The following is a 19433-nucleotide window of genomic DNA, read 5'->3' on the forward strand; positions in this document are numbered from 1 at the left end:
GTATGTGTCACGGTTGTTTGAAGTAAGAAAGGTAACTACTTCATTATGCAGGTCTGCGTTCAGCAACATAAGACTTATTTGAGTATTCTCTGATATGGGTAGCTGAATGCGTTAATGAGCCAGTGCGACAACTTGACATGAGTATGATAGACAGCTGGCTGCCTTCTAATCCTGTCCTTCATCATCCTTGAAAAAGCTTTCATTGATCCCTCAGTTCAACGTCACCATGTTCCAAGGGCTAGTGTAGTTGGGGATAGTATACTACCTTGGGTTCATTTCCGGATTCTCCCACGATTTAACGACAGATGAACCTGGCCTGCAGTAATACTGTATCAGTACTATTAGAAGTAATAATAATGGCGTATGGCCTCTGAAGAGGCCTGGTGTGGGTTTTTTTTCTCGTAGACGGCCTATTAGGCTATTAGAAGTGATTTTCCCTGATTATCTATAAATGCCACGAGTGGCGGTGCCATGTTTAACTCAGTAGCTTAGCTGCTGGCTTCCCACCTAGAAGGCTGAAGTTCGAATCCCTGTCGACTTTCGGTTGAGACTTTCATCTCAAAATCATGTGGCGTCAAGAAGCACACTTGGCTTTAAACTCCCGCTAAAACCAAAATGAGCCTGGGTGGTTCCAGCGACCCCAGAAAGAACTGGGATAAGCTGAAGAAATATCACTGTTATTGGCTGGCTCCTTTGATGAATGGTTAGCGTACTGGCCTTCTGTTCAGAGTGCTCCGGGTTCGATTCCTGACTGGGCCATGAATTTTAACCCTGTTTGGTTAATTACTCCAGCTCGGGGACGGAGTGTTTGTATTAGTCTTAATACACATATTCATTTGCATACAACACACACTAAAATGACCACAAAACTCACAATGGTGAGAACAACCCTCTACACTGGTTGTCGTCAGGTAAATCATGCGGCCGTAAAAAAGAGCTTAACCAACGTTGGTGCCGACCCCATGTATGTAACGTGCTTCCACTCGCTTTCAAATCCTAAAACCTGAGATCTTCTTTCTATAGTTGATGTGGTGATCGTGGTGGTTATTACTGCTTTAAGAGGAAGTACAACTGGGCAACCATCCTCTATACAACACCAATCAGAGAGAGAGAGAAAATGTAAGGGATCCGACATTTCCAATGTATCGATCAAAGAAAGACGAGGGCCACGAAGGGCGTGAAAATAAAAGACTCCCTAGGTCTCGCAACCTAATAACGTCGGGCTTGTAAAAGAACAAGAGTTGGTCAAGGGAGGTCGGATAGAATAGATGAAAGTGAGGAGCCTGGCACAAGTAAATGTAAGCAATGCCAGGACTCAGCTAAGGCCTCCGTGGTCGCCAACCCATGATCACAAGTTCAGAGCCCCTAGGACACCTTTTAGTTTTCTATAGTTGACACTCAGACTGCAAACTAGTGTTCAGTAGAGGTTGAAATTGATATGACTTGACCTTGATGCATTCCTCCTCTTGTGAAAATGAATGAAAATGAAAACCTACAACCTGTTTTCCAGTCATTGACCGGGTCAGGGATGGAATGAATGAAACATAATATATAGGCTGTTATTACAGTGGGGTCGCCACTCATTTATTAATGACTGATAGATGTTATGAAATGAGAATGGAGAGTGTTGCTAGAATGAAAGATGACAGGGAAAACCGGAGTACCCGGGGAAAAACCTGTCCCGCCTCCGCTTTGTCCAGCACAAATGTCACATGGAGTGACCGGGATTTGAACCGCGGTATCCAGCGGTGAGAGGCCAACGCGCTGCCGTCTGAGCCACGGAGGCTCTTCCTCCTCTTGTATGTATGCAATTAATCTTTTTAAAAAGCGTGTTGCTAACAAGAAAAGAAAAAAGTGTGTATCTGTAATTAATTTATTTTGCAGAGTTTGTAAACAAATATGTGTGTTCGTAATTAATTTATTTCGCAGAGTTGTAAACACATATGTATGTCCGTAATTCGTTTATTTCGCAGAGTTTGAAACCAAATGTGTTTGTCCGTAATTAATTAATTTCGCAGAGTTTTAAGACAAATATGTATGTAAGTAATTAATTAGTTTATTTCGCAGAGTTTGTGAACAAATGTGTGTATCTGTATTTAACCGATTTTGCTGAGTTTGTAAACAAATGTTTGCATTGGCAAATAATTTATTTTGTCGAATTAGTTAATAAATATTTTCATCCACTAAAAAATACTAGTCGCGGTCAACGCTAGTGCTGTGAACAGTAGGTGGTCTTCTGGTTGATTGAATCGGATAATACAATCACAGCGCTCCTCCGGTGGTCTCCGGTACTACCAACGGAGGCAAAGAATTTCGGAACGTCGGAAGTGAACCGGAAGTAATACAGCTAACTTGCATTTCAGTTTTACCCTGTGACTGTGGCGACGTATTGGACGGTAATTTCAAAAGTCTAACTTCCTCCGCTCATACCTAATTCATTGTGGGGCTTATTTACTCCAGTACATTCATGATTGTATCAACTCGAGCAAGCGTTGCCTGCACACGGCTTAGAAGACTGCTTTTGAGGGTTTTGAAACATGTTCCCAGAGGAGTTCTTATTTATGCCGGTAAATTTACCGACACAATGCTGGCGTACAGAAGTATCTTCAGATATCACCGCACTGAGCCGGTAATGAACTCGCCATCATGGGTTAAGAAAGCCAGCGCTCTACCAACCGAGACACCTAGTTCGACGATACGTTTCTATAATGTAAGACTCTAATTTTGACGAGAGGTTTCAAAATTGAAAAAATAGTGGCGTGTGATTATTCAAGTATGAGCTAGCCGGGTGAAGCAGAGCACCACGTTACAAGAGTATTTGGTTCTAATGAAGACTGCAGACCATTGTCGTATAAGGTAAGGTAAGGTAAGGGTTATTCTGCCCGAAGACAGGTCTGAACCTCCGCAGAGGTGTTCCTGAGTCGGAGTTTACGTGCGGTAGGGTGGCCAGTTCCTTTCCGCTCCTCCATTCCCCTACCCCCCACCAACAGCGCGTGGCAACCCATCCAACTCCTTACCACGCCCAATGTTGCTTAACTTCGGAGATCTCACGGGATCTGGTGTTTCAACACGGCTACGGCCGTTGGCATTGTCGTATAATACGTTGATAAAAACACTGAAAGGATTATGATGGATACAATTGTATTATGAATTTTAAAAAGCTTCCTGGGTGAAAAATGTAACAATAAATATTTCTTGCATTAGATACGAATAACTCCATTACATAGGCACCTCAATATAGCCTAATTCATTTAATTTTAAATTGGCTTTTGGTTTCTAAAATATATTAAAAAAACACGGAAGCCGTGACGAAATAGTAGGGGCATACTGGACTTTTTGTTTCGAGTGGATGGAAGAATTTAATTAGTATGTAACAGTATTGCCAAAAAGGTTAGAGACACCCGGATATTTCAGACTTGAAAAGAATGTACCTATGCTTTTAACTTTATGATTTATTTTAAGTACAACTGATATAAAGCACTCTAATATCATGTTTGGTTGAAAATTTGAAGATTGTAACTCAAATAGTTCATGAGTTATGAATTTTCTTTGTCTTTTATGGCCACCCAAAGTTGACCTTGGCACTGAAGAAACACATAATAAAATTTATTAAAAAGCTACCCGTCCGCCTCTGTGGTGTAGTGGTTAGCGTGATTAGCTGCCACCCCCGGAGGCCCGGGTTCGATTCCCGGCTCTGCCACGAAATTTGAAAAGTGGTATGAGGGCTGGAACGGGGTCCACTCAGCCTCGGGAGGTCAACTGAGTAGAGGTGGGTTCGACTCCCACCTCAGCCATCCTGGAAGTGGTTTTCCGTGGTTTCCCACTTCTCCTCCAGGCGACGGCCACGGCCGCTTCCTTCCCTCTTCCTTGCCTATCCCTTCCAATCTTCCCATCCCTCCACAAGGCCCCTGTTCAGCATAGCAGGTGAGGCCGCCTGGGCGAGGTACTGGTCATACTCCCCAGTTGTATCCCCCGACCAAGAGTCTGAAGCTCCAGGACACTATCCTTGAGGCGGTAGAGGTGGGATCCCTCGCTAAGTCCGAGGGAAAAACCGAACCTGGAGGGTAAACAGATGATGATGAAAAAGCTACCCAACAATGCATACTGATTGTTACGTGGTTGCTAGGCGATAACAACACCCTTAAAATGGATCCTGTTAGAAGGTGTTAAAGGAGTTCTTACTCATTTTGCCATCATTTTAGTAAAATTTCAAATCGGAAATAGCTGGTCAAACAGTTAGGTTCCAAACTTCACAATGGTATGAACACCTGTGAGCTGGTGATTGCGCGCGCAGTTAGCTCCCCCAACAACTGCAGCACAAGGAATCCCTCAGTGAAAACATCGCGCTAACTGCCTCCGTTCGGAAGTTGCAGCAATTCAAAAGTTAGTGCTATTAGGCCTAAAATTTACAGGAATTGAAATGTTACTAAAATGATGGCAAAATAAGTAAGAACTCCTTTAACACCTTCTAACAGGGGTCATTTTAAAGGTGTTGTTATCGCCTAGCAACCACGTAATAATCAGTATGCATTGTTGGATGGCTTTTTAATTGTATTATTTTAATTCTTCAAAATCAAGGTCAATTTTCGGTGGCCATAAAAGACAAAAAGAAAAAAATCATAACTCATGAACTATTTGAGTTAGAGTCTTCAAATTTTCAACCAAGTATGATATTTGAGTACTTTATATCAGTTGTACTTAAAATAAATCATAAGTTTAAAAGTATAGGGACACTCTGTTCAAGTCTGAAATATATGGGTGCCCCTAAACTTTTTGGCAACACTGTAAGTGCCACGGTGTAAACGAATCGACAGTTTTGTCGGAGGCTCCGAGTGAAAGCGTGCCAAACCTCCACTCCGGAAACAACCGTTCCGTTAACACACACACACACACACACACACACACACACACACACACACACACACACACACACACACACACACACACACACACACTAATATTGTTTTATTTTGGTATTTACGTATACAAACGTATTTATTATATTCATGTTATATTTATATTATTTATTTTTATGTTATTTGCTTTACGTCCCACTAACTTCTTTTACGGTTTTCGGAGACGCCGAGGTGCCGGAATTTAGTCCCGCAGGAGTTCTTTTACGTGCCAATAAATCTACCGACACGAGGCTGACGTATTTGAGCACCTTCAAATACCACCGGGCTGAGTCAGGAGCGAACCTGCCAAGTTGGGGTCAGAAGGCCAGCGCCTCAACCGTCTGAGCCACTCAGCCCGGCCATGTTATATACTAGCACATTTATTCTTTATTGCACTAAAACGTACATGTTTCAGTGTCCATGCGAAAGCAGTAGACTGGAAAGGAGGCGGCCACCGACCGTAATCATTAAGAACTGGCCCCGACATTTGTCTTGTGGAAAAAAATAATAATAATAAAAAATGGGAAACCACAGAATACCTTATTCAATGCTGCCGATGAAAGGGTTGGAACTCAACATATCCTGAATGCAAACATACAGCTACATAACTCACACTACGTAGCCAACTCACTAAGTTTGTTTATTATTATTATTATTCCAAAGCATTGATCAACCAAAAAGCACTCGTTTCAAATCATTTCGAGTACGTTGGAGCTACTTCACGTTTGTTTGAATATACTTGTCCCGGGACTTTCTTCGCAGTCCCAGACTTAAAATTTACAGTAAAGAAACAAATATTTCTAAGACACCGCAATAATACAAACAGCTTCTCCACACACACATATTGTAGCTGATGGCATTAGATGACCCTAACACCAACAACAAGGTATTACATTCTCGATTCGTATTTTAAAGAAACGCTATTGCTATTTGCTTTTACGTCGCACCGACACAGATAGGTCTTATGGCGACGATGGGATGGGAAAGACCTAGGAATGGGAAGGAAACGGCCGTGGCCTTAATTAAGGTACATCCCCAGCATTTTCCTGGTGTGAAAATAGAAACCACGGAAAACCATTTTCAGGGCTGCCGACAGTGGGGGTCGAACCCACTAACTCCCGATTACTGGACACTGGCCGCACTTAAGCGACTGCAGCTATCGAGCTCACTTTTAAAGAAACGAAACGCAATCATAGACATGTAGCATTTCTGTTTTGCTAAGACTGATTCGTTCTTTCGTTATAATCGAATCAGGATGGAAAAAGAGGCATCCGTTTCCCGTGGCTGTGGTCAGTAGCTACACGACCTTGTTGTTTGCGTAGATTCTAGATTTAATGTACAAATAGAAATAACATTGGTTGACCTCCGCAGAATTCGAACTCAAGATTTCTTACAATTTGGATGACTGTGCGAAAAAGTAGCATTTCCGTTTGTTTTCTCCTGATTCAAGGGTCCAGGCGGTAAAGCGCTCACTTTCTAAGCCCAAGGCCTCAGTTCAGTTCTGTGGTGTTTGAAAGTGCTCACATAAGCCAGCCTCGTGTCGGTACCCTTTTGGGTGGGGGTGGTAAAATAACACACACGGTATACCCTGCCTGTCATAAGAGGCGACTAAAAGGGGCCCCAGGGGCTCTGAACTTTGGAGCGTGGGTTGGCGACCATGGGGGACTTAGCTTCCACTTACTTGTGTCAGGCTCCTTTCATCTATCCTATCCAACCTCTGTTGGTCAACTTTTATACTTGTCCGACCCCGACGCTATTAGGCCCTTCGTGGGCTTTGTCTTCATTTGGCCGATACCTTCATTGCTCGAAGTGTTGGATCCCTTCCATTTTTTTCCCTCTGATTAGTGTTATATAGAGGATGGTTGCCTAGTTGTACTTCCTCTTAAAACAATCATCACCACCACCACCACCTCGTGTCGGTAGATTTACTGACATATAAAAATAACTTGTAAGGGTCAAAATTTCCAGCTTGTCAGTGGCTCCGAAAACTTCAGTAAATAGTGGGATGTTGTTCTTACGGTTTCCTTCCTTTTCGTTTCTTTTGCAATCAAGTCCTCTGGTTTTGATTTCCCACACAGTCTAGCGAGGGTTTTCTTACCGTTATGGCTTTTACAGACATTGTTTTACAACTGTCACTACTGATCCATGACACATGATGATGATGATGATGATGATGCTTCATGCGTCGTCTTAACAGGTTGAAAGTACGATTTCATTGATGTAGACGCTATAAATTACTAGACAAGGAGCTGAAAAAAGAAACAACTATGAGTTTGAGCTGAAATGGTTACAATGAATGGTCGAAGGTGGAGTTCGAACCCATACATTTCCCTTCTCTATGGATAGCAGTCAAACTAGACGCTTAAACTCATCAACCGTTAAGTTTTCATAATCATAACACTTGTTTCAGTTAAGGGACTAATGCCATTTTGGCGAAGAGTTCATTTTGCATAATGAAAGCAGCAGTTGGCCATGGGGTATATTGCTATACGACACAGAAAACATAAATATTGCCGAGAAGAATTCAAACAATGGCCGCCTCTGTGGTGTAGTGGTTAGCGTGATTAGCTGCCACCCCCGGAGGCCCGGGTTCGATTCCCGGCTCTGCCACGAAATTTGAAAAGTGGTACGAGGGCTGGAACGGGGTCCACTCAGCCTCGGGAGGTCAACTGAGTAGAGGTGGGTTCGATTCCCACCTCAGCCATCCTGGAAGTGGTTTTCCGTGGTTTCCCACTTCTCCTCCAGGCGAATGCCGGGATGGTACCTAACTTAAGGCCACGGCCGCTTCCTTCCCTCTTCCTTGCCTATCCCTTCCAATCTTCCCATCCCTCCACAAGGCCCCTGTTCAGCATAGCAGGTGAGGCCGCCTGGGCGAGGTACTGGTCATACTCCCCAGTTGTATCCCCGACCAAGAGTCTGAAGCTCCAGGACACTGCCCTTGAGGCGGTAGAGGTGGGATCCCTCGCTAAGTCCGAGGGAAAAACCGAACCTGGAGGGTAAACAGATGATGATGATGATGAATTCAGACAATGCGTATTACCCTTAGCATTTCAGGAATAGATGCCCATGACGCTTAGTGCATGTAGTGTATGTGTAACTCGCAAATTGCCCCATGTGTCTGTCGGCAGAGCGCATAGGTCCTTGTCCCTTGCCGTGTGAACCTCGTTTTAATTAGCTAATTTTAGCGTCGGAGGTAAGGAGAATGTCTGGTATCGGCTGGGTCGTGACGCATGGTAGGGATGCTCCCAGATAGTTGACTGTGACAGCATGCTTCCTGTCGCGGCTGGCGGTGCTCCGCTGTCGGTTTCGTTATGAAGTTTTTGTCCTAATCTGTTCTCATTAAATAACTATTTCTCTGACTGACTTATTATTTATGTTATTTTTATTTGTGAACTACTTTACACTAACTCCAGCTTATCCAATGTATTTCTAAGTTCGCTGGAGTAATCCTAGCTCATTTTGGTCCGGGGTTTAAGGCTGGATGTCGTCCGACCCCGCAGTGTAGGGGGCAACGTGTCCGCTTGTCACCCGGCGGCTCCGGGTTGGATTCCCGGCTGGGTCAGGGTTTTTTGATTGTAAATTATTATTATTCCTGGCCTGGGGACTGGGTGTTTGTGTCGTCCTTCATGTTCCTTTCCTCACATTCAACACTCGACACTTACGCAATTCCAATTACACGCAGGTTCATACCACATGGTGCAAGTAGTGGCAAAAGATCCACAGGGGTCGACGCCACGAACAAATTTCATTTTAAAAAAACTGGATGTCAGTCCCGTGGTGGAGAGGAAGCGTGTCTCTCTTAGCAATGGTTTCGATCTTGAAGTAAGGTCTGGAATGGAGTTGACTCATTATCGTGTGACCAATTGAGGAGCTATCTTACAGCCTCTTCCCGTAAATGTAAGAAAATCCACTATCCCGTAAATTATCTGTAAATTAAATTACAATGTTAAACTAGTCGCTCACTTCACTAGTGATTCAGTGCTGTCGCGGGTCGCCAAGAAGCTGTAGCTGTAAATTATCCACCGGTACTGTTAATCGTACTGTTATGGTACTGGACATTTTTATGTTATCTAGAAATTTCATGGAAATGCTGGACTATTTGTAATGACATATTTTGTTATATTTTGTAAATTTTGAGTAAGTTCCTGAGCGACTGCGTTGTAATTATATTCCAATTCCTGTAAGACAATATTTTAAGTTATTGTCCGGCTCCATGGCTAAAGGGTTAGCGTGCTGGCCTTTTGTCACAGGGGTTCCGGGTTCGATTCCCGGCAGGGTCGGGAATTTAAACCATAGCCTAATTGGTTATTTTCGCTGACACGGGGGCTGTGTGTGTGTGTGTGTGTGTTGTCTCCATCATCATTTCATCCTCAGATCGCCTACGTGAGTCAAATCAAAAAGACCTGCATCTGGCGAGCCGAACATGTCCACGGACACTCCCGGCGCTAAAAGCCATACGCCATTTCATTTTCATTTTTAAGTCATTTTCAGTAAATTTATTTAATTTTCATTTTTTTCATGTATAGTATTTACTTTGACGAATAATACATCTCTCCCGATGGTTCTTATAGAACAATGCCTGTCACGATTGCATTGCAAATTTTAAATGCTGATAACTTCGTGAGGGCCGATGACCTTCGATGTTAGGCCCCTTAAAACAACAAGCAAGCAAGCATAACTTCGTCACTGTACATCGCACGCACACCACGCTCATCGTTTCTCTCGTCAGGACTTATTTCTTAATTTGAGACCACTTCCACTCTCCTGTGACGTTATGCGGCCTTGGTAGTGCGCGATCGATAAACATGTCAAAATTACCTTGCATCACGCGCGGTAGATTAGTACAGCTTCGGTTTTTGTTTCGCTAGGAGGCTGTTTATGGTGTTAAACAACTCAGTTGGACCTGTCGCGTCGAATAAAACTGTAATCCAATGCCGGATTCGGGAAATATTACAACCACATTAGAGTTTGTGAAAAGAACTGTTAAACATTCAAAATGAGCCTCAAAATCGATAGCAAATACCTTCGAAGCTTTCTAAAATGACAACGGGAGCATAGAGTAGTTCGTGGCGGTTCTAGAAAGCTACCCATGACTGCTGCAGTGTGGAAACGAACCAGTATTGCCAACTTAGCGGATTTTCCGCTAAATTTGGCGGAATTATAAGACTGTCGGCGGAGAAATATATCATTTAGCGGACAGCGGAATTTTTGGCGGAATTCTAGATTTATTATAGCGGAATTGAGTGTTTTATCCATTTTACGTTCTTTTTTAATTTGTACTCCAGTCTGTCTCCGAGCTATTCCGTATTTCTTGTCAGGAGCTAGCAGTCACATGAGGAAAACATGTTACAGTATTTGGATTTGATGTTATGAGATCATGGTATTATAAACTTCTAATGCGTGGGGAAAGGGTACTTACCTTTTAGTTGACGAATGACGACAGATAATGAAACTGGGAGAGAGCAGCATTTACATTCATACTATGAAGGAAGACCGTTTAATAAACTGGCCTGTTTTGTGTGTGGCCCTTGAGGCAGTGGATTCACCTAGTTTGCACCCCGCACTAAAACGACTACAAGTTTTAGCTCGCCAGCTCACAGGCAAGGGGTTAATTCCAGTGAAACTCACAGATCAGGTGAGTGCAGACATTTACTTTTATTATTATTATTATTATTATTATTATTATTGCTGGTCATTTTATTGCTCATTATTTGATATCAGATTTCTTGGCGGAATTTTAGCGGATTTTAAGTAGTGTTTAGCGGATTTTGAAAATATAAGTTGGCAACACTGAAACGAACTGGTCGGCGCGCGGAGCTACAGCAGAATATTTCTTCACTGCGTGGTGTGTACTGAAGGAAATCATAGAGGGTCGTGAGAGTTACGTTCGCCTAAATCATAGTTCCGTAAGAGCTGCCAACGCGTGGAAAATGGAACCGATGTTTGATCGTGGTTGATGCCCTTGAAACTGTTTCTGCCTGTTGTTCGAGACATCTGAGTTGATAGTTTTGGAACTATTTCTGCCATTACATTAAACTAAAGCAAGAATGTTTAAAAATGTTGAAAAACTATAATAATTATAATTCAAGAAAACTGGCTGTTGGATTCGGCTCCATGGCTAAATGGTTAGCGTGCTGGCCTTTGGTTCCGGGGGTCCTGGGTTCGATTCCCGGGAGGGTCAGGAATTTTAACCATAATTGGTTAATTCCGCTGGCACAGGGGCTGGGTGTATGTGTCGTCTTCATCATCATTCCATCCTCATCACGACGCGCAGGTCGCCTGCGGGTGTCAAATCAAAAGACCTGCATCTGGCGAGCCGAACTTGTCCTCAGACACTCCCGGCACTAAAAGCCATATGCCATTTCATTTCCATTTCACCGGCTGTAGGGAATTTGTAAATATGTGGATATCACGACAAAGCCAACGGGGCCATGATGTTCAGTGTCTCGACTGTACGATAATAGCCTAGCCTTATTGACTTCAGACTAGGGAGTCCAGAACGCTATGTGCGTGTTTATGAAAAGGATATCATGCGGTCTTGGAATATCCTTGGCAAAGAATTTTGAATGTTTCACGAGAATGCATAGTACGTTCATCTTCATAATTTTGCAACTATGAACGATTACATTAATGGTTGATATGTACTTAGAAAGGTAAAGGATGAAAATATTCTTCGAAATTAATTTATAATCGATGACGCCATTTTGTGTTGAAATCGAGATTGTCGCGACGCAGTAAAATTAGTATAGCTCGCGACTGCGTGGTGATAGAGTATTGTGAGTGGTATCGTTATATTTATCTCGAAGAATTCTATCGTACTGGCTGTCATTCGCCACAATAACCGCCATAACTTCCGTAACTTCGTGACCAAGTCAGTTAAAATGTCAAAAATTGTGCTGAATTTGCAAAATTCGGTCTAAATGGATCAGAAACTGAGATCAAGAAGAACAAGAATTCTGCATCAGAAGTTGCCAGAGATTATCAGCAACGCAAGTTAATGGAGACGTTCGTGCAGAAGCACACACAACCCAGCACTTCAGACACCTTTGGAACCTGTGGACTGGGAGTTCGGCTGTAGATGACGAAGCAGTCGCTGGGGACCTCTTGCAAACCTTCCCTGACCACCAGCAGCGGTGGGGGATGGATGACCAAGTCCGAGTGGAGGAGGCGCATTGGTCATCCGAGTTTTCCAGGTTGTGGTAAGCTGCCACTAAGCACTTTAGAGTTGGGTTAGATTGTTGTTACACTTAATTCAGTCTAATTCATCTGTGTCAGAAAGACGTATTCTACGCCAGTAACCTTGTGACCGTGCCTCCGACATAGATCATTCGAATTTTTCTTCTTTCGTCATCATGGAATTTCTCATTTAGATATAGGTTACTGTAAGTTTATTTCTTGGGGTACGTTGTTTTCATATAACTGTTTGCTATTTTGTAATTTATTTCTGCATTTAATTGTGTTGCTATGTGTTTGTTACCCCTCCTCCTCCTACTAAACTGCGCTATTTGAGATTACAGGCAGCGACCTGGCTACGGCTGAGAATGCCATCACATTGACTATATGACACTGTAATATCTGCAGGCTCTGTGGTTGGACACTAGTTGTCTTAGCACACCAAGGTCAAAGGGCTGAATGTACCATACGTTTGTCTGTTTTGCGGCTCGACGTTCTTCCTGAGGCCACGTAATTTTTGAAATTAAAATTATAACCTGGCATTCTCCAGGATTCCAACCTTGACTGTCCAGGTGGAAAGGCAGCAGCTTAGCCACTGCGCTAACATTGACAAGTTAATTATCCTGGCTTTGTTCTTCTTGCTGGCCTTTATTCCAGTTGCTTAGAGTCAGCATTATATGTGGATTAAGCACAGTTATACAGTCAGATGCCTTTCCTGACGCCAACCCTATGTGGAGGAATGTATTCACGTGTTTATGTGGTGGTTGGCAGCATGGTTTGCTGTGTGCAAACAAAGGTTCATATTAAGATGAATAAGAACACACAGTCCCCGAGGAAATAACCAGACATAATTAAAATCCCCGGCCTGGCCGGCAGTCGAACATGGGGCTCTCTGAAGGCCATTGGGCTGACCATTCAGCCAAGGAGCCAAAAAACTTTGTTCAGTTTGTAGCAGTTATTTCTGGGGTAGCTGAAGCCACCCAGGCTCATTTTGGTTTTGAACGTGGATTCAAGTTCGGATGCCCTTCCTGTAGCCACCCACAATCGACCGAGATTCGAACTTCAGCCTTCCGGGTGGTAGCCTACAACTAAGTCACCGAGCTAATCACACCCTTATCCTGGACTAGTTCAAGCATGGAAGTTCAGTGAATAATGCTATAATTTGGTATAACATATACACTGGCGGAAAATAAAATCCCAACACAAGGAGTTTTATTTTTAAGGCATTGATGTAGGATGGTCTGTCCTCTAAAGTTCTTTTGAACTTCTATTTATCTTCAGTGACCCTTAAGATCTAGAAACGTATTGTACATGAGATATTGAGATATATAACGCTTTTCTTCATTCAGTGCAACTTACTACAAATTAATCGTACATACTGTCACTCTGGCATGTAACTTAATAGGGCACTCATTATACATGTTGTTGACTCTTCTGGAGACACATATTTACGAGCAACGAGAGACTTGATGACGTCATACTATGTGCCAACAGGCCAATTACAGTTGGCACACACTGTGTGGATAACGATCGCCAAGATTCCTCCATTAATCCAGTTTAGAGCGACAGTTCTCTCTGTAATAAAATGTATGTCATTCAATGGACATATCTGCAGGGGTTCATGGGTAGTCGAGAGGACGAAACTATTCTATTGGTTATCTCAGAATCAAGTCCATAAACTTTGGAAAAAGGCTGAAAATTTCAAATAAATAAATAAATAAATAAATAAATAAATAAATAAATAAATAAATAAATAAATAAATAAATAAATAAATAAATAAATAAATAAATAAATAAATATTATATCTGGAAAAATAAAGGAGAACAAGGAGGAATGGGGCAAGTTAACCAGCGACCTAGGAGGTCAGGACTGGAAGCAGATGGAGAAGAATCTTATAACCAAGGCAGAGCAGCTTGTGCCTATTACCAGGACGAAGAAGCACAGGTGGTGGAATGAAGAGTGTGAAAATCTACTTGATCTGAAGAAGAAGGCGTGGCACATTTGGCAAACAAAAAAGGACGAGAGTGCCTGACAACACTTTGAGGAAACTAGGAGATGGTGTCCAAGGGGATCAAGAAAGTTAAGAAGGAACAAAGAGACCAAGTACTCAGGAAGATAAATGATTAATTTGCTAAGAACAACATGAGAAACTATTATCCGATATTCAGGGAGCTAAACAGATATAACCTCCCAACTCTCCAACTTGAAGACAAAAAAGGCGTATACTAATAGGGGCAACTATAGGATACTAGCAAAATATTGCAAGAAACTTCTAAATTGCGAAGAACCGCTCCAAAAGATGACGTTCGATGGTAGACCGAAGTTATCCCCCAACCCTGACTCTTTTTTTTTTTTTGCTATTTGCTTTACGTCGCACCGACACAGATAGGTCTTATGGCGACGATGGGATAGGAAAGGCCTAGTAAGTGGAAGGAAGTGGCCGTGGCCTTAATTAAGGTACAGCCCCGTCATTTGTCTGGTGTGAAACTGGGAAACCACGGAAAAGTATCTTCAGGGCTGCCGACAGTTGGGCTCGAGCCAACTATCTCCCGATTACTGGATACTGGCCGAACTTAAGCGACTGCAGCTATCGAGCTCGGTAACCCTGACTCTAAACCCCGATCTATAAGTGAGATCCAGCCAATACTAACTCATATGGAAAATGTTAAGGCATTGGGGGAAAATCAGATAATAGCTGAATTATGGAAGTGTGCAAGCAAAAATGCAATTGTCTCACTCCAAAAACGTTTTGAAGAGGCTTGGAAGAATGAAGTTATTCCAAAGGAATGGAAAATGGGCCTGGTACACCCTTTTCACAAAAAAAGTTCGAAATCGGATCCCATCAACCTACTACAGAGGAATTTCACTTCTGGACGTGACCTACAAGATATTGTCCAGAGCATTAATGCAAAAAGCAGAACCTCAGTTGGATTGCCAACTTGGGGAGTATCAAGCAGGATTTAGGAAAGGAAGATCTTGCCCTGAACAGATCTTAAACCCGAAAAACATTTTATCATACCAGAAACAGAGGATGAAACCGTATATAGTGACTTTTGTAGACTTCCATACAGCTTACGATTCCATAGACAGAGAGTCGTTGTTCAATATTTTGGAGGAGTTTAGCTTGGACGGGAAAACTTTAGATATAATCAAGGAAACGCTCGCGAATACGTCCTCTAAAGTCAGATTCATGGGCGAACTATCAGAACCTTTTGAGGTCAGAAAAGGGGTCCGGCAAGGGGATTGTCTCTCCCTCCTGCTGTTTAACTATGCACTTGAATAAGTTGTGAGGGAATGGAATGCAAGGACGAGAGGGGGGAATAAGACTTGCAACAAAAACAAAGGAATCATGATTGAGTGTTTGGCATCTGATGACGACTTCGCGCTGCTCGCAGAAACGCGGGAGGAAGCAAAAGAACAAATCGCCGAGTTACAAGAGCAAGCGGGAAAGATAGGATTTACGATTTCTTTCGAAAAGACGAAGATCGTGACGATTATACTTGACACTCCTAAGAGAATTAAAGTAGGAGCTCAAAAAATAGAGGTGCTGAAGAATTTCAAGTACCTAGGGGAATGGATTGAATGGAACAACCTTAAAGGGAAAACAATGGAAGCGAGAAGGACCAAAATGGAAATAGCTTCCCAGAAATCCAAAACCACTTGCAATAAGAAAGCCCTCTCTTGGAACACCAAAATAAGGCATTGTATGTATGTACAGTCATCAGCCCTAAGGCTGGTTGGATCCTCAACAGCTATGCAATCAGCTGTCATTGATGGCCTAGGCATCACTGAAGAGGCGTACTAGGGAAATGAGGAGCGAGGTAGTTTCCCGTTGCTTTCCTCACCAAGCCGGAAGTTGCTACATTATAACACAGTAATTAAGTCGGAAGCACTCTATGCAGCAGATACACTAGTCATGGGGAGGAGAGGACAAATGGAGAAATTCGAAATCAAGGAGAGGAAAATTTTGAGGAAGATCATGCGTCCCAAATTCCAAAATAACGAACATGTTTTCTGTAGAAACGAAGCCCTCTACGTAAAGTCGGAGAGACTCTCGGATACCATGAGGAAAAGGAGGATTGATTTCTATGGACATATATTCCGAATGAATCCTGACAGATTAACTAAACAGATCGTTGACTTCTTTTATAAAAAAAGAAGGCTAAACCCAATTGGTTTAAGGAAGTGAAAAAGGATCTGAGAGGTCTTAAGATTACCGTCGTCATGTTGTAACCGTCCAGGCTTCTCCAGCCATACTTTTACGCGATATCACTCGATATCAAGATTATCCGCCATTGGCAATTATTTATATGACATATTTATTTTAACTTCAATCATTTGTAAATAAGGTTTTTGGAATCATATTTTATATATTAGAACATCATTTATTATTTAAATTATTATATTATGTAGGATAGGAATTAATTATGTACTGTAAATATGGTCAATGTTGAGACAGAGTTGTTGTCCTTTCATCTCATATTTGTGTACACGGAAAAGTTATTCTTGAAGCGGGGAAGTTGGATGAGTCACTGGTTTAAACTCATGAGCAAAGGTATTACATAGCGCCCCGTGTGCAAGACTAGCAAGCTTGGTTTCTACATCATCGCCACGCCTACTGGTTACTTGTCAAGAATGAAGAGAGGGAGATGATAATACGATCTACGAATCAGATGCTTCGTTATATTGTGATTTTGTATTGAGCTGTTATCAAGAGTGGGGAGAGCCCGGATATATATTATCTAGCGCGGAGCAATCCTGGATACATCTCTCACACATCACTACCAGAACGTCAACTACTTTATTGATTTTTGAGACAGTGAGTACTCGCTTCGAGACATAGTTATTTTCGTACAGTGTGTTGTCGCTTCGACACAGTACTTAGCTGCTGTGATGTTGTCGGATCAGGGTGAGACGAAACAAGCTTACGGCTTGTGAGATATTCAGTATTTATTCTGGACGAGGAACTACGTTTAGTTCAAGTCCATGGCATAAGTCTGTATAGTATCAGTAGATTAGCTAAGTTGGATTGAGATTTCTGCTAACATTGAAAAATTCATATCTCTGAATTTTCTCCTCCTACGATCAACGCTGATCAATTTTCACAAGTATAGGGCCAATGTCTAATTTAAAGACTAGGCAATTAGGGAGTGCTAGTCTAGATAGCCGAAATCACATCACAGAAGGAAGGATGTCCATGGAGCCAATTCTACAGCGAGAAGAGAGGGACGAGTAACCACGGAAAATAGATGACCTCAACGGAAGCTGCAATTGGTGAGCTTCAATTAGATAAAGCAAGCAACAGTTAATTTCAGTAACGTAAATTCTTAAATCCTTCCACGTTTAAAGGAACTTTTCCGATTCATCTCATTTTTTTTGTATAATAAATTCATTTGTATTTTATATTGCGTTAATTTTCTTTCTTAAGCGATACTTAATGGTTAATTATTTAAAATACTACCCCTGTGATTTAAGTATCTCTATGATAGTAAATATAAATTTTGCTTGGCGCCCAAACATTACATAAAGAAATGGGAAACCATGGAATGTTAATTGATTCTATTTGCGTGGCAATTTGCGGGCAAGCCACATATAGTTATATTTATATTCATGTGTCCCCAGGTATTAACTTTCATCTCCCCTAATGTGGAAGTTAGGAGAGCGAACAGTTACAATGTTAAAGAATGGTACAGCCAAGATCGTGACCAAAGACAAAACTAAGAAGTTCCAAGTTAAGATCAACACCAGAAAACCGATCCAGATATCAGAGGAGGAAAGAAGGAGGAGATCGGATAGAATGAAGAACTATTGGGAGAAAAAAAAGAGCACAAGCTTCTAAGAAGTGATTGATCTGACGTACCCCAATGTTGGGTGATTCGAAGTGAAGAAGAAGAAGAAATAAATATTATCTATCTGTCTAGCTAGCTCAGTAGCTACTTTGGGAGTGTGATAGCCGAGTAGCATAGTCATTGTCTTCTCACCCAGGGGACTGAGGTTCAAATCCTGCACAATGCTTGTTTGGAAATGAATAATCAGATCCCTGTTGTTTGGATTCTGCGTAAAACTGGAGCTCGCGTGGCTGTCATCACAGTATCAACATTTACTCAAATTTGCAAGATTGCTCGCTCGTCTATCTATGAAATTTTTCTTCTGATTCTGATTTTCCCCACACGGTTGTGGGGTCACGCGTGCCCTCTGAGTCGCACGTGTAGACTTAAGACAGGTGCCCTTCCTGACGCCAGCGGAATGTGGCGTGATGTATCCAACTGTTTTGTGGTGGTTGGTGGTGTGGTGTGTTGTGTGTCAGTGGAGAAATGAGTGTTAATAGAAATACAAACTGTGACAGTAACGTTCGGTGAACAGTCCTGTACTTTCAGCATAGATGAGAAATACAGGACAGTGACCTTACTGTCCTTCGAAACAGTCCCCTCCCATAACTATGCACTGCTGAGATCGGCGATACATATCTTGGAAACTCTGCAAGAAGGCTTCTTTTGGGATAGTGTTCAAAGGCCTCGTCACGTTTTGTTGGATGTCAGGAATATCGTCAAATCTCTTTCCTTTCAAAGCGTGTTTGAGTCGTGGGAATAGGAAGAAATCTGGAAGATTGAGATCTGACGAGTATGAGGGATGTTCAAATTACACCACCCCCTTTTTTTGTCATGAACTGTTTGACGATATAGGCTGTGTATGGGCGAGCGTTGTCATGGACAAAAAACCCATGAACCTTGTTGTGCGTACTGGTATCGTACCCTGCGTAGACGTTTCAAGAAACGGGTCAAAACTTCAATTTGCTGTGCAGCATTCAATGTCGTTCCCTCAGGAAGAAATTTCTTGTGGATAATGCCTTGACTATGGAAAAAGGTGATGAGCATCGTTTTGATGCGTGACTTTTCGGCTCTGACCTTTTTCCGACGAGGGGATCCCAGAGAACGCAATTCCACGATTTGGCATTTTGTTTCAGGGTCGTGTTTTACAATTGATATTTTATGTACAGTAGGATAGCAGAGTAGCATAGTATGTTTGCCTCTTTTTAAAATTCAGTATTCAAATATTTTAATTTTATGTTATTTATGTATTTCACTGGCTAAGTGTAAGACAGGGACACGTGTCCCTAACTTTGCCAGTTAAAATAAACCATATCTGTCTATCTATCTATCTATCTATCTATCTATCTATCTATCTGTCTATCTATCTATCTATCTATCTATCTATCTATCTATCTATCTATCTATCTATCTACCTGAGACACCAGGTTTCATCCTCAGTGACGATACAGTTGAAGAAATTTGGTGTCGCATCCCCCGTTTCAACAAAATCCTGTGAAGCCTCCAAACGTGCCTGCTTCTGATCGTCAGTCAAGT

General features: G+C 42.2%; 1 protein-coding gene across 1 annotated transcript in view; it reads left to right on the top strand.

Moving 5' to 3' along the window:
• Positions 1-615: 615 nt before the first annotated feature.
• Positions 616-19433, top strand: part of LOC136860032 (protein APCDD1-like) — a 113271-nt gene continuing 94453 nt past the window's right edge. The window contains exons 1-2 of the mRNA XM_068225866.1: positions 616-703; positions 11825-11969. Coding sequence (XP_068081967.1) covers positions 616-703; positions 11825-11969 — 233 coding nt within the window. The remainder of the gene's footprint in view (positions 704-11824; positions 11970-19433) is intronic.

The sequence above is a fragment of the Anabrus simplex genome, chromosome 1 (assembly GCF_040414725.1).
Source record: "Anabrus simplex isolate iqAnaSimp1 chromosome 1, ASM4041472v1, whole genome shotgun sequence".
Taxonomy (NCBI): Eukaryota; Metazoa; Arthropoda; class Insecta; order Orthoptera; family Tettigoniidae; genus Anabrus; species Anabrus simplex.